Source organism: Choristoneura fumiferana, chromosome 8 (genome assembly GCF_025370935.1).
Source record: "Choristoneura fumiferana chromosome 8, NRCan_CFum_1, whole genome shotgun sequence".
Taxonomy (NCBI): Eukaryota; Metazoa; Arthropoda; class Insecta; order Lepidoptera; family Tortricidae; genus Choristoneura; species Choristoneura fumiferana.
The window spans coordinates 1,408,952-1,431,105 of record NC_133479.1 but is presented as its reverse complement, the minus strand read 5'-3'; the positions used below and the strand labels follow the sequence as shown (position 1 = coordinate 1,431,105).

The window sequence follows — 22,154 nt, the reverse complement described above, 5'->3', positions numbered from 1 at the left end:
TTTCAAATCATCATTCATATAATCCAATTTTCAACCGATTTTCAGTTTTGCTCTTCGCTAAACGCTGTCTGTATTTTCATAATAATATATAAGACATGGCAAATTCAGTTGTCAAATACTGTGTAGCTACATCTGCCCCATGGTCCGTTTCCTTCCGTTAACTCTGGCACCAGACTCGGGTAATTGGGTGGTGTTCCAGCCGGACTACATAATCGACGCGCGGCTGGGCTGCCTGTGGCGCGTCAGGCTCCTACCCGAGGGGCTGGCGCATTCCGTAAGTGACATAGTGAACTGCGACATGATAAGGCTCTGTTTCCACCAAAGATGTGCGAGGAATTTGCTTTCCATGAACCAATAGAAACTCTTCATTTACCTCGGCTCGCTCCGTTCAGCTGTTTCCACCAGAGGTGTGCTGTGCGAGGATCCATACTAATATTATAAATGCGAAAATGTGTATGTTTGTCCGTCGAAGCGGAGCGACGGATCGACGTGATTTTTGGCATAGAGATAGTTTTAGGGGCCAGAGACTGACATAGTCTACTTTTTATCCCGGAAAAATGCATAGTTCCCGAGAGAACAGCACGCGATAACCGAATCCCACGCGGGCGAAGCCGCGGGCAAAAGCTAGTAGGTAAATAAAACGTTTCTATTGGTATTTTTGGTGGAAACGTAGCCCTATGATGTTCCAGACGGTTGTTAACCAACGTCTCAGCAGACCTTGATTGGGACCTTGGTTGGGACTTCCCTGGTTGACCTGAAGTAGGCGCGGTCACCCTTATGTTGTCAGCATCCCTAAAATTCACAGAAAGCTTTTTCGTTCGTCCTTTATTATCCTGACAGCTAACGAGTGGACCTGCCTGCATCTGTTCCCTGATCGCTACAATCTGGCCGTCTTCATTTCTAGGGTGAATGGGCATTTATTAGGCAAGGTTGCTCCATCTTAGTCTTTATTTATTAGGCAAGGGTGCTCCATCTTAGTCTACATTTATTAGGCAAGAGTGCTCCATCTTAGTCTACATTTATTAGGCAAGGGTGCTCCATCTTAGTCTACATTTATTAGGCAAGGGTGTTCCATCTTAGTCTACATTTATTGGGCAAGGGTGCTCCATCTTAGTCTACATTTTATTGGCAAGGGTGCTCCATTCTTAGTCTACATACTAGGCAAGATGCTCCATCTTAGTCTACATTAGGCAAGGGTGCTCCATCTTAGTCTACATTTATTAGGCAAGGGTGTTCCATCTTAGTCTACATTTATTGGGCAAGGGTGCTCCATCTTAGTCTACATTTTATTGGGCAAGGGTGCTCCATCTTAGTCTACATTTACTAGGCAAGAGTGCTCCATCTTAGTCTACATTTGTTAGGCAAGAGTGCTCCATCGTAGTCTACATTTTCGCTAACCATCAGACGTGATTGAGGTCAAACGCAAGGGTATTTCTGTGTAAATTAAAAACTAAAAGGAAGAAAATAAGTTTAGTGGTCTAGAACTCTCTCAAGTAGCTCATTTAAAGTTCAACAGTCGGGACTCATTACCAAGATTTTTTGAGCTGGTCACGATTTGAATGGGTTCCGACTGTTGAACTTTAAATTAGCTACTTGATAGAGTTCTAAACCACTAGACTTATTTTCTTCATTTTAGTTTCTAAGGCAGTCGGGTTTTTGATTATTTAAATTTAATATTTTGTTTTAAATTAAAGGTAGATTAAGGGGCTGTTTCACCATCCATTGATTAGTGTTAACTGACGGTGAAATGTGATGCTGTCACCGTCTATTCGAACAAAACAAATAGAGACGGCATCACACTTAACCGTCAGTTAACACTAATCAATGGATGGTGAAACAGCCCCTTAAAGTATTATAACCTATATAAATTAAGAATGGGCTAATTATTAGCTTTCATTTGATACCCATATTGTTACATTACAATTTTTTTTTATTCCTCTGAATATAAAAAAAAATATAATGATTGAAATATTACATACCCTATGTCACGACAGTTATGACGAATCCAATGATATCTCATATATGTTAAAATCCGTCCAGCCGTTTAGATTTCAGCGAGGACCAAAGAAATGTCCATACATACCCACATACATACATACAACGCTCGAAAATCATAAGTCCGAATGTAACGTTTGTCAGAATAATCGTTTGTCATAACTCTTTTTTCTCTGAATCCAATAATTGTTCAGAATTGTTATAAAATAAACCTAACCTAACCTAACCTATAGTATTTTATAGGATGACCATCAAATAAATTCTGAAAATTTTAAGGTTTCTATGGGGGAAAAAATATGATAAACGATGATTCGGGCAAAAATTACGGTTTGACTTGCTAAGAGTATGCGAACTTCGGCGCTCCCCATGTTATAATTTGGTTTACAACTGTTGTTTACATGGACCTGCTGGGACGCTGGTTTACTACTGTCTGGCTGGAATATGATATAACAGGGGTGGAATTTTGAGATGGTGCAGCCAAAATAATCACTTATGTTCAAGTAACCTTGATTTTTTTTAAATTAATAAATTTTTTCGCTTTCACCCTTTCCTAACGTTGAGTTGGGATTTAACTTACTCTGCACATTTTGCTTCTTTGCGAATTTTCAGCCGAAGCCTTTTGCATTTATGATATTAGTAAAGATAGTACGATATTAAGCTCTGTCTAGTTCGGTGATCCATTTCCATGGTTCAGGTGCCAAAAGACGAGATATCGAAGGTGGTGTCGGTGCTACTCCGCCGGACTGACGGCAAGGAAACAATCTACAGAATCCTCCACCAGCTGGTGGCCGACCCAGCGGCATACCTGGTACAACTGTCCAGGGTCTTTGATGAGATCAATGCAGTCTACAGGTATAGTTATATTCTTTTTGTTTTTATCAATATAATTAACTGAAAATGGGGCCTCATTGGAAGTAACTATTCACATTCCAATGAAAATAAATGACAGCGTGCTGACGTAACAAAGATAATAAGTTTTTTGCTAACTATACTTTTTGTTGACTGTACTTGTATTGCCACCCAAAACTACATATGCATACCAAATTTCAAGTCGATCGAAGCCATTAACCGGTGAAGAGTTCCGTCCTGTGGAGACGATCCTGGTCCAGATTATTGTATTGTCACGCATATTACATAAGTATACCTAATTTCAAGTCAATCCAACTACTGGAAGTTGGTCGAAAAAATAAATAAATAATAAAAAAACGCTCGCAACGATTGTAACGTCCTCTGTAGCGATCGCTCGACGTCATAGATGGCGGACGTTACTGTTCGCGGGTTCGCTGTTGGTGGGTCAGTGATCTTTCACTAAAACGTGCCGGCAATGGTCATTGTCATCAGTACTTGATGAACTTTCCGAGCATATCTATATCGACCATCCGTTTAGTCAAAAACGCAACCATAAATTTACGGGAATCGAATAAAATTTTACTTCAATCGACGCGAAATATTTACTCACAACCCTCACAGCTGCGCGTTTTCACCATGCCGCCATATTGAGAGCATATACCTAGCGCTCAAGATGTGCGTTCCATCTATAATATTCGCCCACAACGCCCTCCTTTTAACGTTAAGTGGAGCTGCAATTTTAACGGTCGTGGTCGAGGGAGTTTTTTTTTATTATAAGAGGGAGGGAGACGAGCAAGCAGGTCATCTGATGGGAAAAGATCACCACTGCCCATAAGTACCAACTACTTATAAAGAGTCATTGGTCTGTTGCCGGCCTTTTAATAAAGTATAAGCCCCGTTGTCCGGAAGCACTGCTGGCGGAAGTTGATTCCACAGTTTCACTGTACGAATTTTAGGAAGTGCAGAAGGACAGTGGCAGACCGCCATTCATCGAGATGATGTCGACGAAATTTAGACTTTAGGCGGGAGGTGCGATGGTAGAATTTCGCAGCAGGTAGCAGTTTAAATAATTCTTCAGAGCACTCAGCGTGGTAGGTTAAGTGGAACGTAGCCAGTATAATATTGGTTGCAGAAAGTGGGCGGACCAAGAAGTGGCGCGCAACACGGCGGGCGAGGGCGCGGCGGCGGCGGCGGCGGCGAGGTTCCCCGTCCTTGTCACGCAGGAGGACATGTGCGCCTTGTTGCAGCCGCATAATAATCTCGTGCAGGTAGAATCTGTATATTTTCTTTACATAGAGTCATATAGTGTAAGTAAAATAAAGTTGCTTCCTGCTGCCTCTACTTTACTTTTTCAACCTGCAGGTCGCGACCCCCGGGGTCGCAATATTTTTAAAATACTGTTATCGTGTGTGATTATTCAATATTTGTAAAGGCTGACTAGAATTATAATAAAAAACCTCGCCATATAGCGGAAAACCAATAGAACTAATTTCTGGCACTGGTAACACTAAATTCAAATGTCGTCTGTCTATTGCTGTCAAAGTTTAACGTTGTTTGCGCGTGGTATTTTAAAGCGTTATTTTGTGTTTTGTGCGTTGAAATGCCGAAGATTATCCATAGCCTTGGAAGGAAAATAATTCACAATGTTTAAAAGTATTTGACATAGAAAATGTCTGAAGGAGAGAAGTGAAGGCCGTGAGATTGAAACTCGTGATCTAAAATTACCGCTAAAATTGACGTCACTATGAGAAATTTATAACAAAATCCATTTTTTTAGCACATCTACACTCGATCCAACTGAATCGTTACCCACTGTGGAACCTTTCCTTAAAAAAACTCATAGTGACATCGCATTGCTTGACAAGAGAATTTATTATGTTTTTTTTTTTTATACGACTGGAAGGCAAACGAGCAAGTGGGTCTCCTGATGGTAAGAGGTCACCACCGCCCATAAACATCTGCAACACCAGGGGTACTGCAAACGCGTTGCCAACCTAGAGGCCTAAGATGGGATACCTCACGTGCCAGTAATTTCACCGGCTGTCTTACTCTCCACGCCGAAACACAACAATGCAAGCACTGCTGCTTCACGGCAGGATTAGCGAGCAAGATGGTGGTAGCAATCCGGGCGGACCTTGCATTTTACTGTGAAAACGTTCCACGGTGTGTCAGGAATCAATTGGTTCGACTGTAAATAATTAAATAATTTCTGCGACCCATTTCAAAACGTAATTTGAGTCGCGTCTCTCGGTCAAGGAACACTGATCTATGGTGTGTGTGTCAGGTGGTGACAGCGTACCTGGCATCCCTCTCCCGGCACAACATAACAGTGCAGCAGGCAGCGGCGGCGCTGGCCGTGCGCGCGCTGGTGACCGGCGGCGCGGCGGGCGGCTGCGGGCCCTCGCGCGCCGAGGGGCCCTCGCCGACACGCGCCCGCTCGCCTGCCAGCTGCTGGCGCTCGCGCACACCACCCACCACGCGCAGCTCGCCCTGGACATGATGTGGCGGCTGCACGCCGTGCAGGTGCGCAGGCGCAGGCGCAGGTCACCTCGCACAGATTACAACAGAACTACAATCCGTCACACACCAGAATTACAATCCATCAACAGAGTTATAATCCGTCACACAGAATTATAACCCGTCACACAAAATTCTAATCCGTCACACAGAGTTACAATCTGACTCACAGAGCTAAATCTATCACAGTTAGAATCCTTCACAAATACAATCTGGCTCACAGAATTACAATCTGTTACACAGACTTAGAATCCGTCATACAAAATTACAACCCGTCACACAGAATTACAATATTTCACACAGAATTATAATCTGTCACGCAGATTTACACTCCCACACAGTGTTAGAATCTGTCACACAGAATTACAATCCGTTACACGGAATCCCATACAATTATACTGCACCATAGACAGCGTCGAACAGATTACATAGCGTCACATACTTAATTTCACCAAGCCTCAAAAATCATAATAAATAAATAAAAAATGAAAATAAATACAATACCCGTGTGGTGTCGGGTTAGAATTGCAACTCTCCATTTATTCCTATTCCGTGGATGTCGTAAGAGGCCACCAAGGATATAGGTTAAGATAGACAGCTAGCACCTGTCACTATTGTAGCTTTTTTTTGTCCAACTTTAAACCTAAAATTGCTCAAAGTAGCTCCGAAGCGGTAACGTTTCGTGTGCTCTGCTTACCCCATTTGGGAATACAGGCGCGATGTTTGTGTGTGTTGTGTGTGCATAATGCAATAATAATAATAATGCATAATATTAGCATAATGCTGTCAGCGGCCGTTTACTTTTTCTTTTTAAACATATATAAAACTATTTGTGTTTGCTGTTTATTGTCCTACCTTTTTGTTTCTTTCTTTAAAATCAAAAACTTATCACAGGAAATAGAAGAAGTCCTCTTAAGCTGGAACGAGCCGATATCCGCCATCGGCGCTGCGAAGCAGGCCGGCGTGGAAGCCTGGCATGCCATCCCCGCGCGCAAGCTGCTGCAGGCCGGGAAACTACTGGCCGACCAGCGCGGGGACCCTGGACCCTTCGCCGCCATATACCGCGCGCTGCAAGCTAGGAATGAGAAGCTACGGGGCACCCCGTGCTTCCTTAAAGGTGGGTAGCTTACTGTAGCAGGTCGGTGAACAGATCGCCGAACGGCACGGCGACCCCGGTGTGTTTAACGTCATCTATTGCGGGCCGGGAAACAACTGGCCGACCAGCGCGGGGACCCTGGACCCTTTGCCGCCATATATCGCGCGCTGCAAGCTAGGAATGAGAAGCTACGGGGCACCCCGTGCTTCCTTAAAGGTGGGTAACTTACTGTAGCAGGTCGGTGAACTGATCGCCGAACGGCACGGCGACCCCGGTGTGTTTAACGTCATCTATTGCAGGCCGGGAAACTACTGGCCGACCAGCGCGGGGACCCTGGACCCTTCGCCGCCATATACCGCGCACTGCAAGCTAGGAATGAGAAGCTACGGGGCACCCCGTGGTGGGTAACTTAAGGTGTAAACATACTACTAAAACGCGACGCAACGTGACATACTATATAACACACACGTGATGCTACAACTAGCTCCGTACAAACACACACACGCATCGGTTGGTGTGGGGTGGCGTCACGTTTTAGCAGTATGTTTCCACCTTGCCGCGTGAAGTCGGGTGTTAACTAGAAACACAGTATGCGCCAGGAGTCGGGTGGCGTGTGTGCCCGTACGTGTTTCCGCGTGGGACTGTGTGTCATCACATGGCGTGTCTTCTATATGCCATTAATCATTTTTAACACCAAGTCTAGTTGAAAATACAAACTGAAATAAAGATGCACAGAAAAAACAGAAAAATAAGACCATCACTGGGAATCGAACCCAGGTCCTCGGTAATCCGTACCGCGTGCTATACCGCTACACCACTGATGGTCAATGATGAAGGAGACCTCAGATGGCCAACTCGTCAAAGCTAAGTAATGCTGACGCGGTTATAAATGATCTCGATCTGTTAAATTTGTTCTCGGGTCTTGGATGTTTAATATGTATTTAAGTATGTATATACCTATATAAGTATGTTTATCCGGTGCCTAGTTAGTATCCATAATACTAACTTTGCTTAGTTTGGGACTAGGTCAATTGGTGTCAAGTGTCCCATAAATAAAATAAAATAAAATAAATATCATGGGACACTTGACACCAATTGACCTAGTCCCAAACTAAGCAAAGCTTGTACTATGGATACTAGGCAACGGATAAACATACTTATATAGATAAATACATACTTAAATACATATTAAACATCCAAGACCCGAGAACAAACATTCGTGTTATTCACACAAATATCTGCCCCGGCCGGGATTCGAACCCAGGAGCTCAAGCTTCGTAGTCAGGTGCTCTAACCACTTAGCCATCCGGTCGTCATGATATTTATTTATTTATAATTTGAATTTCTTCGCTGGAAACCTCGCAATTCGCAATGTTTTCCTTCGGCGTTATGCTCATTGTAAATTTCAAATGTTATTTCGCATGTAGGTATGTAAATTCTAAAAACTCAGAGACACTAGCCCGGGCTCGAACCCACGACCCTCTGCTTGATAGGCCATTAGGTCAAACCACTAGTCTTGACTACCACAATCCCTAATAGAATAACATCTCAATTAACTTTAACTGACATATCTGAGTGTGACAGTTTACGCTTTGGGGCCCATTGCGTAACAATAAATTTAATTGGCATATTATCAGTCCGGCTATAAAATGTGACTTTAAAATTAATGCCATAACTGACGTGTTATCTTGTAATTGCATGTTTATCATGGTGGTTAGTTATTTTTTGACTTTATCGTCTTTATCTAACGAGATTGGAAATTATGGATCTGACGCAAGTACTATGGTCCACACCACTATAGCAGAACTAGCTGAGAGTCTTACCTATACTACTTATAAGTTTCTAGTTGATTTTGTGGATTATTCACAGTTCCTTCGGCTGTAAATTTAATTTAACTCTGCACTTGCAAATAATTTATTGAATCAGGCATTACTTGGCGGAGGTCAAAAAATCTTCTAAAACTGCATTACGTAATACTTGAACGGCCCCTTAGAAAGTTTTTTTTTAATCACTGAATTATTTTTTAGGGTTCCGCACCTCAAAAGGAAAAAACGGAACCCTTATAGGATCACTTTTTGTCCGTCTGTATGTCAAGACCCTTTTTCTCAAGAACCCGTGGAGGTATCAAGCTGAAATTCATATCAAATACTCAGGTCTACTGCCCCTTGAAGCTATGAAAAAATCAAACGTGCAAGCCATCGCAATCAAAAGATACAGCCGTTTATGCTGCAAATTTTCGACACTCGCAAGGGAATCAAAACCTACAGGGTACTTCCCGTGAACTCAGAATCTTGAAATTTGGTACGAAGCAACGTCTTTACTTACATATATTCATATAATAAAAATATTTCTAATAATTTGTACGGAACCCTCGGTGCGCGAGTCCGACTCTCACTTGGCCAGTTTTTTTTCAACTGAAGAATTGTTTTCGTCACTAAATATTGCCTTGATATCTATATCTATATTTTTATAGTAATGTATGTATATATCATGCTTAATTCAGGAGTTCTCAAATACCATATTTAATCATGCCTAATAATAAACAGGTAGATATTTCTCACACCAGATCTAAAGCGGTATCAATCGACTCAAGATAACACATCATTTTAATTTAGACCTATTTTTACATCTAATTTCTCAAAGGCCCTGTACACTTTAAGTTACTGCCTTTTCAATCTAGATGTGAGATTTGTTCAGTTAGACCATGTCCGCTAACCGACTTGATAAACAAGCCACCGTGTCTGCTAGCACACTGTACTTTATGTAATAGTTTACTTGATTGTGGCTATCTTCTGACCCATGCCATGGCATGTTATCGTATGGTGTCATACTGTCATGGAGTTTGTCATGAAGTAACGTCGTGATATGACATCAATAGGGTAAACCATGGCGCAATAGTGTATTGTTTAAAGTTTTAATAGAGAATGTTTCTGTGTTGAGGATAATTTTTTAAGCGTATTGTATTGTGTAATCATCAAGCAACAAACTTTCTACAACTTCGTTTCCTTTCTTGTTACAGGCGAACAGTGTGACGCGTACGTGGAATATTACAAGCAAATAATGTCAGAATAAGAAAAGACCAACCGAATAAACTACGAGACTGCTCAGGCAACAACAAAGTGGTAAAGGGGACATTTTATATTTGAAAGGGGACTCGTTAAAGAATTATTTGTGATTCCGTACCTCGACAGGAAAAATGGATCCCTTGCAGGACCACTGTCACAGCCAATTTGCTCCGAAGCTACCAAACCGATTGAGTTGAAAATTGGCACACATGTACCTAAATTGCTGGCCCAAAGGCGGACGGAATAATTAAATGAATTTTAAACATGAGGTCACTTTTGGGGCGTAAAGTAGAAAATTTAAAAAAAATAACTTTTAAAATATATTTTGTGCAGTTTTAATATCATAAAATTAATTAAGTAGTTCTTAGTTTTTATGTTTTTTAAGAAAATAGGCAAAAATTGCCGTTCCGGGACGAAAAAGTGGAGCTCACGATACTAACGTCATCGAGCCTGTCATACATCCCTACTAATAATATAAATGCGAAAGTAACTCTGTCTGTATATCTGTTACGCTTTCACGTCGAAACCACTGAACCGATTTTGATGAAATTTGGTATATAGGTAGTTTGAACCCCCAAGGATTAACATAGGATACCTTTTATTACAGTAGAGGTCGCCACCGCGCGATAACCTAGGTCCGCGTAGACGAAGTCGCGGGCATAAGCTAGTATTATTATATCCTCAATAAACAAGTTGTTATAAAAATCCGGCATGCTTCATGAAATCACGTCTCTGACGCGTTACCCTTTCATAATCAGCTAAATGTAAGAACTGAACTCTGAACTACATAATTATTAGTCAAATGGCCTCGCATTAATCTTTAGGTCTAGCAGTTGAATTTAAAATTCCGCGATTTTGCAAAAACTCCCGTGGTAGTTCACGAAATTGCATCCTGAATTTCAATAACGTTGCATAAAAACACTTATGCTAAACTCTAATCCTAGTGGTTGAAATTTTTGGGGATTTTATTTCGATCTTTTGGGAATATCTTAAGGGATAGACTCTTGGCGACCGCGGCAAATTTAGAACAAAATGAGGCTGACAACACTTACTGTACACTGATTAAACGATGTGGATACTTAGTTATTATTTAAATTTTCCAGATATTAAATTATACTCGGGACTCTTCAAGCTGCATCAAAATTCATGTAGTAATGTGTGTTGAGTTGATGATGCACTTTCGGAGCCCCATGGTAATTTTTTATGACCTTCGTCAGTGCCCATTTACGTACAGGCCAGACGCATAAATTTTTGGACCATTTTGACCACATGGCATTGAATTATCTTCTAACATAATCTTACAATATTTGCATTTTGAGGATGGTAGGAGGTTGAATTTAATATGATTTCAAATTCAAATCGGTCCATCCGTTTAGGAGCTACGGTGCCACACACAGACACACATAGCGGTCAAACTTATAACACCTCTCTTTTTGCGTTGGGGGTTAAAAAATATTTATTTATTTCTTATAGCTGAATACAGAAGTACCAAAATTATCTAAGCCGGGCTAGAATTACAATAATGTATATTTTGACAGTCTTAAAAATGATACCAGATTAAAGTTTCGTATAAAATGCGTGGACAGCTTCTAAATATCCGTCCAGCCGTTTTAGCGAGAAGGAGTAAAAAACACACGTACGCACGCAGATACTTAACCTTTGCATTAATAATTAGGATATCAATTTAAAATCATTGAAAAATATTAATTACAAGAGTAGTTGTAATTAACTGAAATATTTCGGTTTTTTTTCTACCTCGTGTTTTATCTTGTTATGTAAAGATTTCCGCCCACTAGACCGTATCATACTATACTAGGATCGTCACCGTTCCGTCACATGCAAATAACACTTTGTATTTGTATAGATTACGGTGAGTTGCAGCCATTACACCGGCGCATATCAAATTACCATGTCATATAAAAACACGATATGCAACGTGCTAGGAAACGATTTTAGTATTCAGGTACAAAAAAATAATAATATCACAACTCATAATTCATAAGTTTCATAACCGTTGAGTTACACGTAGGTACAAACAAACTAACATAATAGCCTTAAGTTAATTAAGGTAATCAATCATAATCGTATAATATGTGAAGATATCATTCGAAAATTGTGCAAAATGTGCTGAATTTGGCATAATAATGAAATAGTAAATAGACAATTTCATTTGGTAATTTTTTTTAATAGGTAATATCTTTATCACTTTTTAACAGACTTCAAAGAAAGGAGGTTCTGTGTTGTACCGTATGTTTTTCTATTTATGTTGCGTCTGCGCGGGGACGGTTACGGTCATAGTATGGTACGGTTTAGTGATTAAAGATCTTTAGTGAAATTGAGCTGTGATCATTATTTATGTATGCTGATCCGAAACAGGATTAAGTAAATTTTAACATTCTGAATTTTTGTGCTGTTCTATACCTAATCATAATCAATCATTGAATTTTTTTTATCTATTACTTGTTAAAAATATGTCTTATTATGTGGGATAATTCCATACCTTAGGAATAAGTGAATAATAATTGTTAGTTATACATGGTGGAAAGTTGAGATGGAGCAGCAATACTGAGTTAAGGCACTAACTTTAGTTAAAATGTTCAGTTTTTAGTTGTCTACATACTGACTTTTTTTAAGCATAAAGGATTCATATTCGTAAAAAAACAACATGCAAAAGTTTCACTTAGTACCCTACAAACTGTATGGAAAAAGTTTTCTTTGATTTGTGGGTGTTCTAGTACTCTAACCTTAGTTGGTCTCAAAGTGAAGAGAATTTCTATCAAAAAAAACTCAAATCTGTCGATTTTCTTGCTGAATGTACATTTTATCAAAAATCTGTGAATGTTGATTGTCATCACTCAAAAAGTTAGTAAAGGTCTCCTCGCGTAGCAGCAAGGGATCTAGTAGCAGTAGCTGCCCTTGCTGCCCCATCTCAACTTTCCACCCTGTATGTATTTATTGCATAATTATTATAACATTGGTTTTTAGATGAAATAAACATTTTTTATAAACTAACTGGAGAGTATTATCAAATGTATATTTTAATGTATTTATGTGAATAAATTTTCAATGTTACTTTTTTATCACATTCTTTTTTTTTCTTGTACCATCAGCCAAATATGTGGTCTACCACCCTAAGGTTGATAATCGATTGCACGTCATAAAACAATAATGCCAATAGACAATTGAAAGTTCTACTTTAGCAACATATTCATTTGATAGGAACTTGTTTAAAAATTGATAGACCACTTATTTGGCTGATGGTACATAAAAATACCTACTTATTGACAGTTACATAATATAATCTTTATTGACGTACAAGGCAAACAGTTCAGGTTAAGCTTTAACCTTGACTTCTATTCTACGTAATATACAAATTAAGTTGTAGTAGTTATAGTCAACTTGGTTTGTAATCCATAGACCAATCTAGAACCTTGTCAGCCATCTTCTTGAGTAAATTTTCTGACCCTGCTCAAAGGTGCCTAGTATAATATGGACATTATATTTGAACATGTTCAGTGTGTGAACCCCAACCTGCTGATAAATGGGGTTCATGATCACTGGTGAATTTTTCAGGGATTTAATAAATGAAACAAAGTACTTGTATGAATATAGAGTATTCTTCCACCAAAATGCAGTTACAACTGGTATCAACATAGATAAATGCTTAAAATGAATGTGTTATAATTATAAATGACAAAAGTTAGAAGTGGACAACGGCCCGAATGGATTTGCCTGTGTGCATCAAGTGGAAGGCTTCATTGATCTCTTTGAGGGGGACGTTGTGCGTAACAAATTGGTCAATAGGCAACTTGTTGCTAAGGTACTCGTCAACAAGTTTTGGGACACTGTCACGGCTCTTATAGCCACCGAAAGCCGTTCCTTTCCATGTACGGCCCGTTACAAGCTGGAAGGGGCGAGTGGCGATCTCTTCCCCAGCTGCAGCAACACCAATGATCACTGAAACACCCCAACCTTTGTGACAGGCTTCCAATGCTGCCCGCATGGTATTCACATTACCAATGCACTCAAAAGTGTAATCCAGTCCACCATCAGTTAAGTCAACCAGAACCTGCTGGATAGGTTTATCATAGTCCTTAGGGTTGACGAACTCGTTGACGCCGAATTTCTTAGCCACCTCATACTTGTCAGGGTTGATGTCTACACCGATGATGCGCTTTGCTCCAGCTGCTTTGCACCCAAGAGCAACTGCCAAACCCACAGCACCAAGACCGAAGATAGCACAGTTCGAGCCCGCTTCAACCTTGGCAGTGTTCAGAGCCGCGCCGTACCCGGTAGGGATGCCACAGCCGAGCAAACAGACTTTGTCCAACGCGGCGTTCTCCGCGACTTTGCATAGAGAAATTTCTGCAACAACCGTGTATTCGCTGAACGTTGAACATCCCATGAAGTGGTACAGCTCTTTCCCTTTGCAGCGGAAGCGGCGGGTGCCGTCGGGCATGAAGCCCTGACCCTGCGTCACGCGGACTTTCTGGCAGAGGTTAGTTTTGGGATTGAGGCAGAACTTGCATTCATTGCACTGCGGTACGTACAAGGGGACGACGTGGTCGCCAGCCTTGAAAGTAGTGACGCCCTCGCCGACGCTCTCCACTATACCACCTCCCTCGTGCCCCAAAATCACCGGGAATACTCCTTCGGGGTCTTTTCCTGACAAAGTGTAGGAGTCCGTGTGGCACACGCCGGTCGCGGTGATTTTAACACGAACTTCGCCCGCTCTAGGAGGATCTACTTCGATCTCTTCAATAGATAGGGGCTTGCCTGCCTCCCAGGCGACCGCCGCTTGGCACTTGATGACTTTCCCAGCTGTCGACATGTTGATAAAGGCCCGGCTTATTGGTATGTGTCCACCCGAGTCGACTGTCCGACAAAAAGTAAATTAAGTAAGCCGATCCAACTTCCTTCACGATACTTATTGATAACCAATTAACTGATATTGGAACTTATACGATAAGAAAGACACTGAAACTGAATATGGTTATAAATAGTGATGTAATACAAACTGACGATAAGCCGCAACCTTGAACATGAATTTAAAAATTCATTTGAATGAAACTTGTCCGTACAGTCTGCAACACCACTAACCAAAAACAAGAAACTGTTGACAATCTTACGATGAAATTTGTTGGCGGCGCTATTTTTACAAGTCTTCCTGGAATTAAGGTTGATCTTTGCTTATTTTGACCATATGAGCAAGGAACTTATTTGATTGACCACAAACAGAATATAAATTTGTTGTTTAGCCGTCATAACAAACTTGAGTTGTTTACTATACAAAATGGTAATGGAGATTAAACTGTTTAAGCCAATGTATTAAACGCCAAAATCAAAAGTTTTTTTTTTACATAGTTGGCAATAGTTTTAGTTATTAATTGACATTGACAATTGACAATTTGACAGTGACAGTCATTCGGAAATAGCGGATAAACAATTCCCATGTGGTTTTATGTTTAAAATCCATGTAATTTAATTAATTCTACCTTCAATTAGTGAATAACAATGGCTAAATTGCACAGTTATTACGTACTGTGCCCTCTAATTGATCAGAAGAGTTTCCTTGGAGTAGCGCACGATAAGGAAGAAGAAACTGTTATTGTTACATTGGGCCGAAATGTGGTCAATAAATACAGAGTAAGTAATAAAATACATTTAAATGGCAATATAACCCAAGGGTTTGCATTTTAACGTTTATAAATCTAATTTAAGCTCTTAATTTTCCATTTAAATGTAGATTGAGAAGGTTATGTTTATGTTCATACTATTTTTTTTACAGCTTTCAGACCAAAAGCAGACTGGAGGATGGACGTCTAAGGACCACATAACAGCGCCGGTCATTTACGACAAAAGTAACTCTTGTTATGTTGGCGTATTTAACAACAACACCATAAAAATGTGGAAAGAAGATTCAGATAATTTGGATAAAGTAAAAAAATACAAGGTAAGATTATTAAATGCAGATTTTCGTGCTATGGCTGCAGCTATAATAATTTAGCTTTCAAACCTGTTTTTTTTTAAACTACGTTAACACAACGCAAATCCAGGCTTTTATAACTAGGGGCTCAAATAGCTTCAAAAGGCAATAAAATATGTTGCAATTTTGTTTCAGTTCCAAATACCCATATTGAAAGTTCTCTCAAACCACATAGTATTTGCAAATGGAAACTGTGCAGCTTTGACGTATGCCATAGAAAACCGGAAATCATATGACAGTAAAGCTTCCATAAAGGACACTGAAGAAATAGTAGCTGCAGAAAGCAATAAGTCAGAAATCTGCTTCATCATAAAGAGTGAATCAAGTTATGATATCGTACACTGTCCACTTAGGGTTGAATTGGGAGACCTTGATAAATCCAAAATGAACAGAGTCAAGGTGACGAGACCTGAGGATGTGTACGTTGTTGGGCACCTTATACACATGGCTGAGAAAGATGTCTATATCTTGTGTAAGTCAAAATGAAATTGCCTTGTGTTAAATTTTAATCTGATTTCTACTGCCCTATCTAGCTCCTGTTTCATAAGAACGCAAGAATGCAATTTGAGAGGCAAGAAATCATGTTTGTCACCTCTGTGGCAAAGACTGTCTGCAATTATAGAAAAAAATAAAAATACTTGTAGATGCCAAGTGACAAAATTACTATGTATCTACAAAGTTGTCAGTCTGTCACATATAAGAAATATGGACTGCTTGTGCTTTACAAGAAGCTGTTAAGTTAAATGCATGTAACTAAACAAACAATACAGATTGACTATGTTAGTCCAGTTGATACCAGACAAATATAAACCCTAATTCTTCCCGTATGAAAAAAAAAGTTATTTTATTCCCTCTCACACTTTGTTACTAGTACTTTGTTATATTTGAAAATAGTACTAATTTATTTATGTTATTGTTATCTTCCAGGGAGTGACTCAAAAATGGTTGTATATAACCTGCCAAGAAAAACATGGAACACAGTAGGCACCATTCCTTGGATATCTACAACAGACAGCGTCTCTCTCATGTGGATGAACTACGGCCACATTGTAGCTTTCGGGAGCAACTTGGAGCGAGACGGTGCCATAATTGTGGCTTATAACATCAACCTTGGTATTGGCTCTTGCCGGTATCCAATGAAAATGTACTCTAAAGATGCTAAACTATTCTGCTTTGATAACCGTATTGTCTTAGAAGCTTCCAACCATGTTGGTATATTACCATATGTTGTTGAATTGAAACGGAATTTATCGAGTCTGCTTGGCTCTCATGAAATAGCTAAAGATGATCACATGGAGATTGCAGACTGGGGCTCAATGACTACACCCCAGTTCCAAGTCACTGAAGATGTAGAACAACTTATAAAACAGGGATTATCTGAAAGAACCATTTGCTTCCAAGTAATATCAGATATTCTGGAGAACAAATCAAGCACAGATTCTGAAAGTATTTTGAGCACTTTAAAACAGTTTAAAGATGTGCCAGAAACAGTGATACTGTTGTTAATAAATCATGTATTTAAAACTGTGGATACAGATTTCGATATTACCGACAATGCTGAGATAGCAAATGCTGTTTCTTCCTTTGCATCTGAATTCAAACTTCTAGAGTATCTCTTTGGGTTAACATTTAGTGATGCATTGTTAATACCTCATTTGCAGAGTGGCATGCCACTAAATGATGCTCTATTCCTCATGGCATACATTTCTTACCTGCTTATAGGTACTGAGAAAGATTTAGATGTTGAAGAAAACAGATTGCTGGACTGGTGTGCACTGTTAATGGATGCATTCTACCAACAATATTTGATGACAAAAGATGACAAGGTGACTATAGTGCTTCAAAAAATGCTAGAAGTTTTAGTAAATCTAATTAACCAGCTGGGAATTGTGGACAACACAATTGCTTTAATGCATAAGGTCCTCTATACCAAACCCAGTGATGATAATGAAGAGGTATTGCCATATACTATTGAATTGATGGAAATATAAATAGGATTAAGTGATTTGTTGTTTCATTTATAGTGGTTAAAAACTTATATCTAACTAGCGACCAGTCCCGTCTTCGCACGGCTGCAAAAAAAAAACCGGAAAAGAGCGTGTCGGAAACGCCCAGGATAAGGTTCCGTAGCCATTACAAAATAATCAAGTAATATTTTTCTAAGGATTTCTATTGTGTACGGAATCTTCCAAGTTTAGGTATGTTTTATACCTTAGGCTGCTATTTACTCTTAACCCGTCGCGCGACCAACGACTTTTTTGGGTAATTTTGGACTAGTTACCCTATGACGTAAAAGGGTAATCGAAACTAGTAACAAAAATTAGGATTTTCACAGAGGCGAAATATCGCTAGATGGCGTTGGTGTCGAGAGGTCCGTTTGACGTTTGCTCGTGATTGGTTAAAAAACTAAATGAGCCAATCGCAAGCAAACGTCAAACGGACCTCACGTTACTAACGCCATCTAGCGATATTTCGCCTCTGTGAAAACCCTCATTGACTAATCACGAGTACTTAGATACGCGCCAATCGCGCCATTATGGATGTGGCGCGCAGGGCGTTCGACAGGTTAAACTACTAATAATTCTCAATCTCAAGCAATCGTAGCCGCTATAATTTTCCTTGTAACTTTAATATATTTTTTCAAATTTTTCCACCCAACTGTTTAGATTTTAGAGGGGAGGTGCTCTAAAATTTTTTATTTATTTTACCACTGAGGCGTGACTGATAAATAAATAAATATCATGGGACAATTCACACCAATTGACCTAGTCCCAAAGTAAGCTTAGCAAAGCTTGTGTTATGGGTACTAAGCAACGGATAAATATAATTATATAGATAGATAAATACTTAAATACATAGTAAACACCCAAGACCCGAGAACAAACATTCGTATTTTTCATACAAATATCTGCCCCGTCACGGGAATTGAACCCGGGACCTCAAGCTTCGTAGTCAGGTGCTCTAACCACTAGTTGATTACGGAACCCTAAAAAGGTTGTATAGCTTGAAATATCTAAACTAACATATATATACAGTCAGAGAAGCCAGAAAGCAGCTGAAATACAGGATGTTTGAAACAACCCTACTTGCCTTTGAACACCGCTGTGTGGATGCGCAGCTTTAACCATCGGAAGTAAATCCCTGAAATTTAGCAGACACAAATAGGTATCTTGCGTATCATAGAGTTGCGTGAGGAAGGGATTTGTTTTAAAGTGTTGAGCCAAAGCTAGTGAAAGATAAATCCAACTAGATAGTAGAAAGCTACCTAACTAATGTTACTTTTTAGGAGATGTTGCTTGAGAAAATAAAAAAAATAAAAAAATCATTGCATAGTTTTATTAGCAGCCCTGGCAAATTGCACAACCATTGGCTTCTCCTTCAACATGTATCCATTTGTCTCATTCAGTGCTTTTTCTGCCATCCTTTGTGATGGAAACGTCACAAACGCTTGCCCTTTCATCCTTCCCTCCTGCATGACTCGCACATCAAACCCAATCTGCTCTTCTTCCGTAACACCTTCAATATATCTCTTGTAGATTCTCTTTAAATCCTGCTCTGTTACCGTTTTAGCTAAGTTTTTTATATAAAGCCTCATTGACGGAGGTCCGGGGTGGTAATTCTTGAATACTTTCATTACTTTCATGTCACTGTGTGATATCCTATTTTGTAGTAGTTCTTTCCTTGTTATAGTTGGTAGGTCTGGTTCAGCGGCAGGATTGTCTTCTTCAACCGTTTGTTCCTCTTTTTGGAACTTCCCTAGTTCCCCAACCACTTCGGTTTCCTCTGTTGGTTTTTGTAGAGCATCCCGATGGACAACTAGTGATATCTTCTTCGGTTCTTGTACTGGTGTGATTGTGTCAAACACCTCTTCTTGGTTTACTGCTTGCTTTTTAACTTTTGGTAAAACAGCAGTCTTTAGCACTGCAGCTGGTCTTTTCCTTGTTACAGGTAGAGTATGTTTTCTCTTATTGATTGCGGGTTGGGGTATTTGCACTCTGTCTGCTTCATCACTAGATATTTCGGATTCTGGCTCACTTAATTCAGTTGGTACCTCTGGTATGGGTATTTCAGCTATTTCATCAAGAAAGAATTCTCTGAATGTCTCCTTGAAGTATTCAAAAGCTTCTTCACTCTCTGTGAAAGGTGTGGGAAGGCACATTTTGTTCATTAAGTGTAAAGTTTGAATGTACAGAGGTTTATGTGAAAACAGGGCCTGTATTATATTTACAACAATTTTCGGGGTGATATCGGGATATTTATATTTCAAGTAGTTTGTTGGGGGCTGATAGAAGTCTACAGAGGGGTTCCAAGCATTCAATTTTCTTAAAAAATCTTTTACGTGTTTGGTTGTGAGCGAACTACGTTCTTCATCCTCTTTATTGTTTTCAGTTATTGGTTCTTTTTCAAACGAATACTCGACGACGAGTCTTCGCTGAGATATTTCTAGTTGGTGCAGGCGACTTAGAGATTGTTGCGCTGCGCTCACTGAACAAAATGATGCGAAAGTGTAATTTCTTTTAGAAGAGGTTTCCCACACTTTTTCGGCTCCAAAATGTTTTAAAAGTTGCTCCTTTTCATGAAGGGTAAGTGCCAGAGGAAGGTGTCTGATTATTAATACTTTAGACATGTTTTGTAGTTAAACCTAAACTTGTTAAGAATTAATAATAAAAACAACGCTCGGAGGTAGATTATTTAGGCGGTTAGGCCTTATGAACCTTCGACAGATTATTATTCATCGTGCGAGACAACGAGAATATCAAAATCACGAAACGAAGGAAAGGAACATGAAAGGAAGATACAAACAAAACAAGTCTGTCTGTAATGAGCATTTCTAAAAAAGTTTGTACATTTGTCGTTTGTCATTGTCCTCTGCCGATTTATTGCTTTCTAAATCACGAGGCCACTGCATATTTTATTTGAACTATTAAACATAAAATTCGTTTCATTATCTTAACTAACAATTAACTGTCTTAAATACATAAGTATTTGATTATTTAAAAATCATATTTTTAAAATAATCGTCCAGTACAATTTGTATGAAAAGCTAAATGTCCCATGGAAATTTCGAACCTTAAATATCGTTTTTTTTTAATCAGTTTTAAGGTCTCGATTCAGTGGTCTATTTTATTACCTTCTTATAGTCTCAAGCAATCATTTTCTACATGTTTCATATGATTGTCTAAGAAATATATTTAAAAAATAAAAATTAAAGTTTGTCCTACAAAAAGTTCCTATTTTGATTCCAGTTTTTGTTACCGCATTTTCGTCCTTAAAAGGTATTTCTACAAAATTTAGTAGATTCTTCATAGGAAGCTGACAACACTAGCATCATTTTGCCATCTTTAAACAATAACGTCACATTTCAAAATCGAACTGCTGGTTGAAACAAGTGCGTGGTTGGTCATAACTGAAATAAAAGTCCACTTTTGTTACTGGAAAACTTGGTAAGTTTTGATTTTTATTACTTTGACATGAATTATATTTATTAACACTTTATCAAGATTTGTATGCTTAAACTCTTTGCTCAAATTGTACGTTATATTTGCTTTGACGAATTTTTAAATGTGTCGGGGTACCATATCGTTACTTCCTTTTTTGTTACTTTGAATGGTAACGTATGGCTAGGAAATGGGAGTAACAAAAAAGGATCCCTAAGGCAGTGTGTAGACTATTAAATTTGAGAATGTCTTTTGTTTATTTATATGAGAGATCATCATAATCATTGTACATCTATTCTGTTGTTAACTGTTAATTTCATGTTTTATGTACAATATTAAAGACTTTACATACATACGTCAAAAGTTAATATTTTTAAATGTTTTTTCTGCGATCTCTTTTATAATAAGAAGGTATGAAAATAATATAACACAACATTTTGTATCAACATTTTGATTTCACCCTGTATTATATGATTTAATTACATAATAATTATTTTTATTTAATATGAAGAAAAACTATTTTGTGTGTTTATTTATAATATAATTATAATATTAAAATCGACTAATGCATACTGTGCCTTAGAGTTCCTAATTTGTTACCAATGTTCCTATTATTGTTACTGTCCCGTAAAAAAATACGAAGATTTTGATATTTTTTGTTTATATTTTGTTAAAATATCATATATTTTAAATATTTCAGATGAATATTTCCAATTTAATAATGATAATTTCCAAATAATATTAATGGAACTTTAGAAATGTGCATTATATTGTAACTTTTCAGGGTACGTTTGACCAAATGGTAACGTAAAGGAGTAATTATCTTCATTATTTTTGTTATGACCTTAAAAGAGTAAGAATTAGCATTAATACGTCAACAATGTTATAAGTGCTACGTTATTTCTTCAATAAAAGCAACTAAATAATGTGTGTGGTTTTTATTATACTTAATTGAATCTTAGTCACAAAATAGGAATTATCGACTGCCTCGACTCAGTTGATTAAACTTTACAGCTTATTTTATTGTTACAATCTCTAAGAAATATATTATTTAGAATCTTTAAGAACTAGGTAATAATATGCAATTAAAATAATATACAAAATTATTAATTTCAAATTAGCCTATGCTTTCCGCAAAATGTACAAACTTTTTTAGAAATGCTCTAATGTCAGTCAAGCAAGACTGTCAGCACAGAATATATAATAGT

The 22,154-nt window shown here is 38.6% G+C and overlaps 4 protein-coding genes and 1 long non-coding RNA gene across 5 annotated transcripts in view; 3 read left to right on the top strand and 2 right to left on the bottom strand.

Annotated features, from left to right (window-relative positions):
• The window catches only part of Bulli (regulator of MON1-CCZ1 complex protein bulli), a 27,333-nt gene extending 21,989 nt beyond the window's left edge, over positions 1-5,344 (top strand). Inside the window, 4 exon segments of the mRNA XM_074090919.1 lie at positions 127-274; positions 2,690-2,847; positions 3,977-4,112; positions 5,129-5,344. Coding sequence (XP_073947020.1) covers positions 127-274; positions 2,690-2,847; positions 3,977-4,112; positions 5,129-5,344 — 658 coding nt within the window.
• Positions 5,345-6,562: 1,218 nt separating this feature from the next.
• LOC141430095 (uncharacterized) lies at positions 6,563-12,602 on the top strand. The gene is made up of 2 exons (XR_012451611.1): positions 6,563-6,673; positions 9,477-12,602. It is a non-coding gene; the product is annotated as an uncharacterized lncRNA (long non-coding RNA).
• A 518-nt stretch (positions 12,603-13,120) lies between these two features.
• Positions 13,121-14,784, bottom strand: Fdh (alcohol dehydrogenase class-3 Fdh). The gene has a single exon (XM_074090629.1). It carries the CDS (start codon positions 14,351-14,353, stop codon positions 13,223-13,225), a length of 1,131 nt encoding a protein of 376 aa, XP_073946730.1. The 5' UTR covers positions 14,354-14,784; the 3' UTR covers positions 13,121-13,222.
• Positions 14,785-14,933: 149 nt separating this feature from the next.
• On the top strand, positions 14,934-17,513 carry LOC141430080 (nucleolar protein 11). Its single transcript, XM_074090622.1, has 4 exons — positions 14,934-15,168; positions 15,311-15,475; positions 15,644-15,980; positions 16,436-17,513. The coding sequence occupies exons 1-4, from the start codon at positions 15,037-15,039 to the stop codon at positions 17,497-17,499; spliced, it is 1,698 nt and encodes a 565-aa protein (XP_073946723.1). The 5' UTR covers positions 14,934-15,036; the 3' UTR covers positions 17,500-17,513.
• A 1,311-nt stretch (positions 17,514-18,824) lies between these two features.
• Positions 18,825-20,326, bottom strand: LOC141430081 (RNA-binding region-containing protein 3-like). The gene has a single exon (XM_074090623.1). It carries the CDS (start codon positions 20,133-20,135, stop codon positions 18,831-18,833), a length of 1,305 nt encoding a protein of 434 aa, XP_073946724.1. The 5' UTR covers positions 20,136-20,326; the 3' UTR covers positions 18,825-18,830.
• Positions 20,327-22,154: the final 1,828 nt, after the last annotated feature.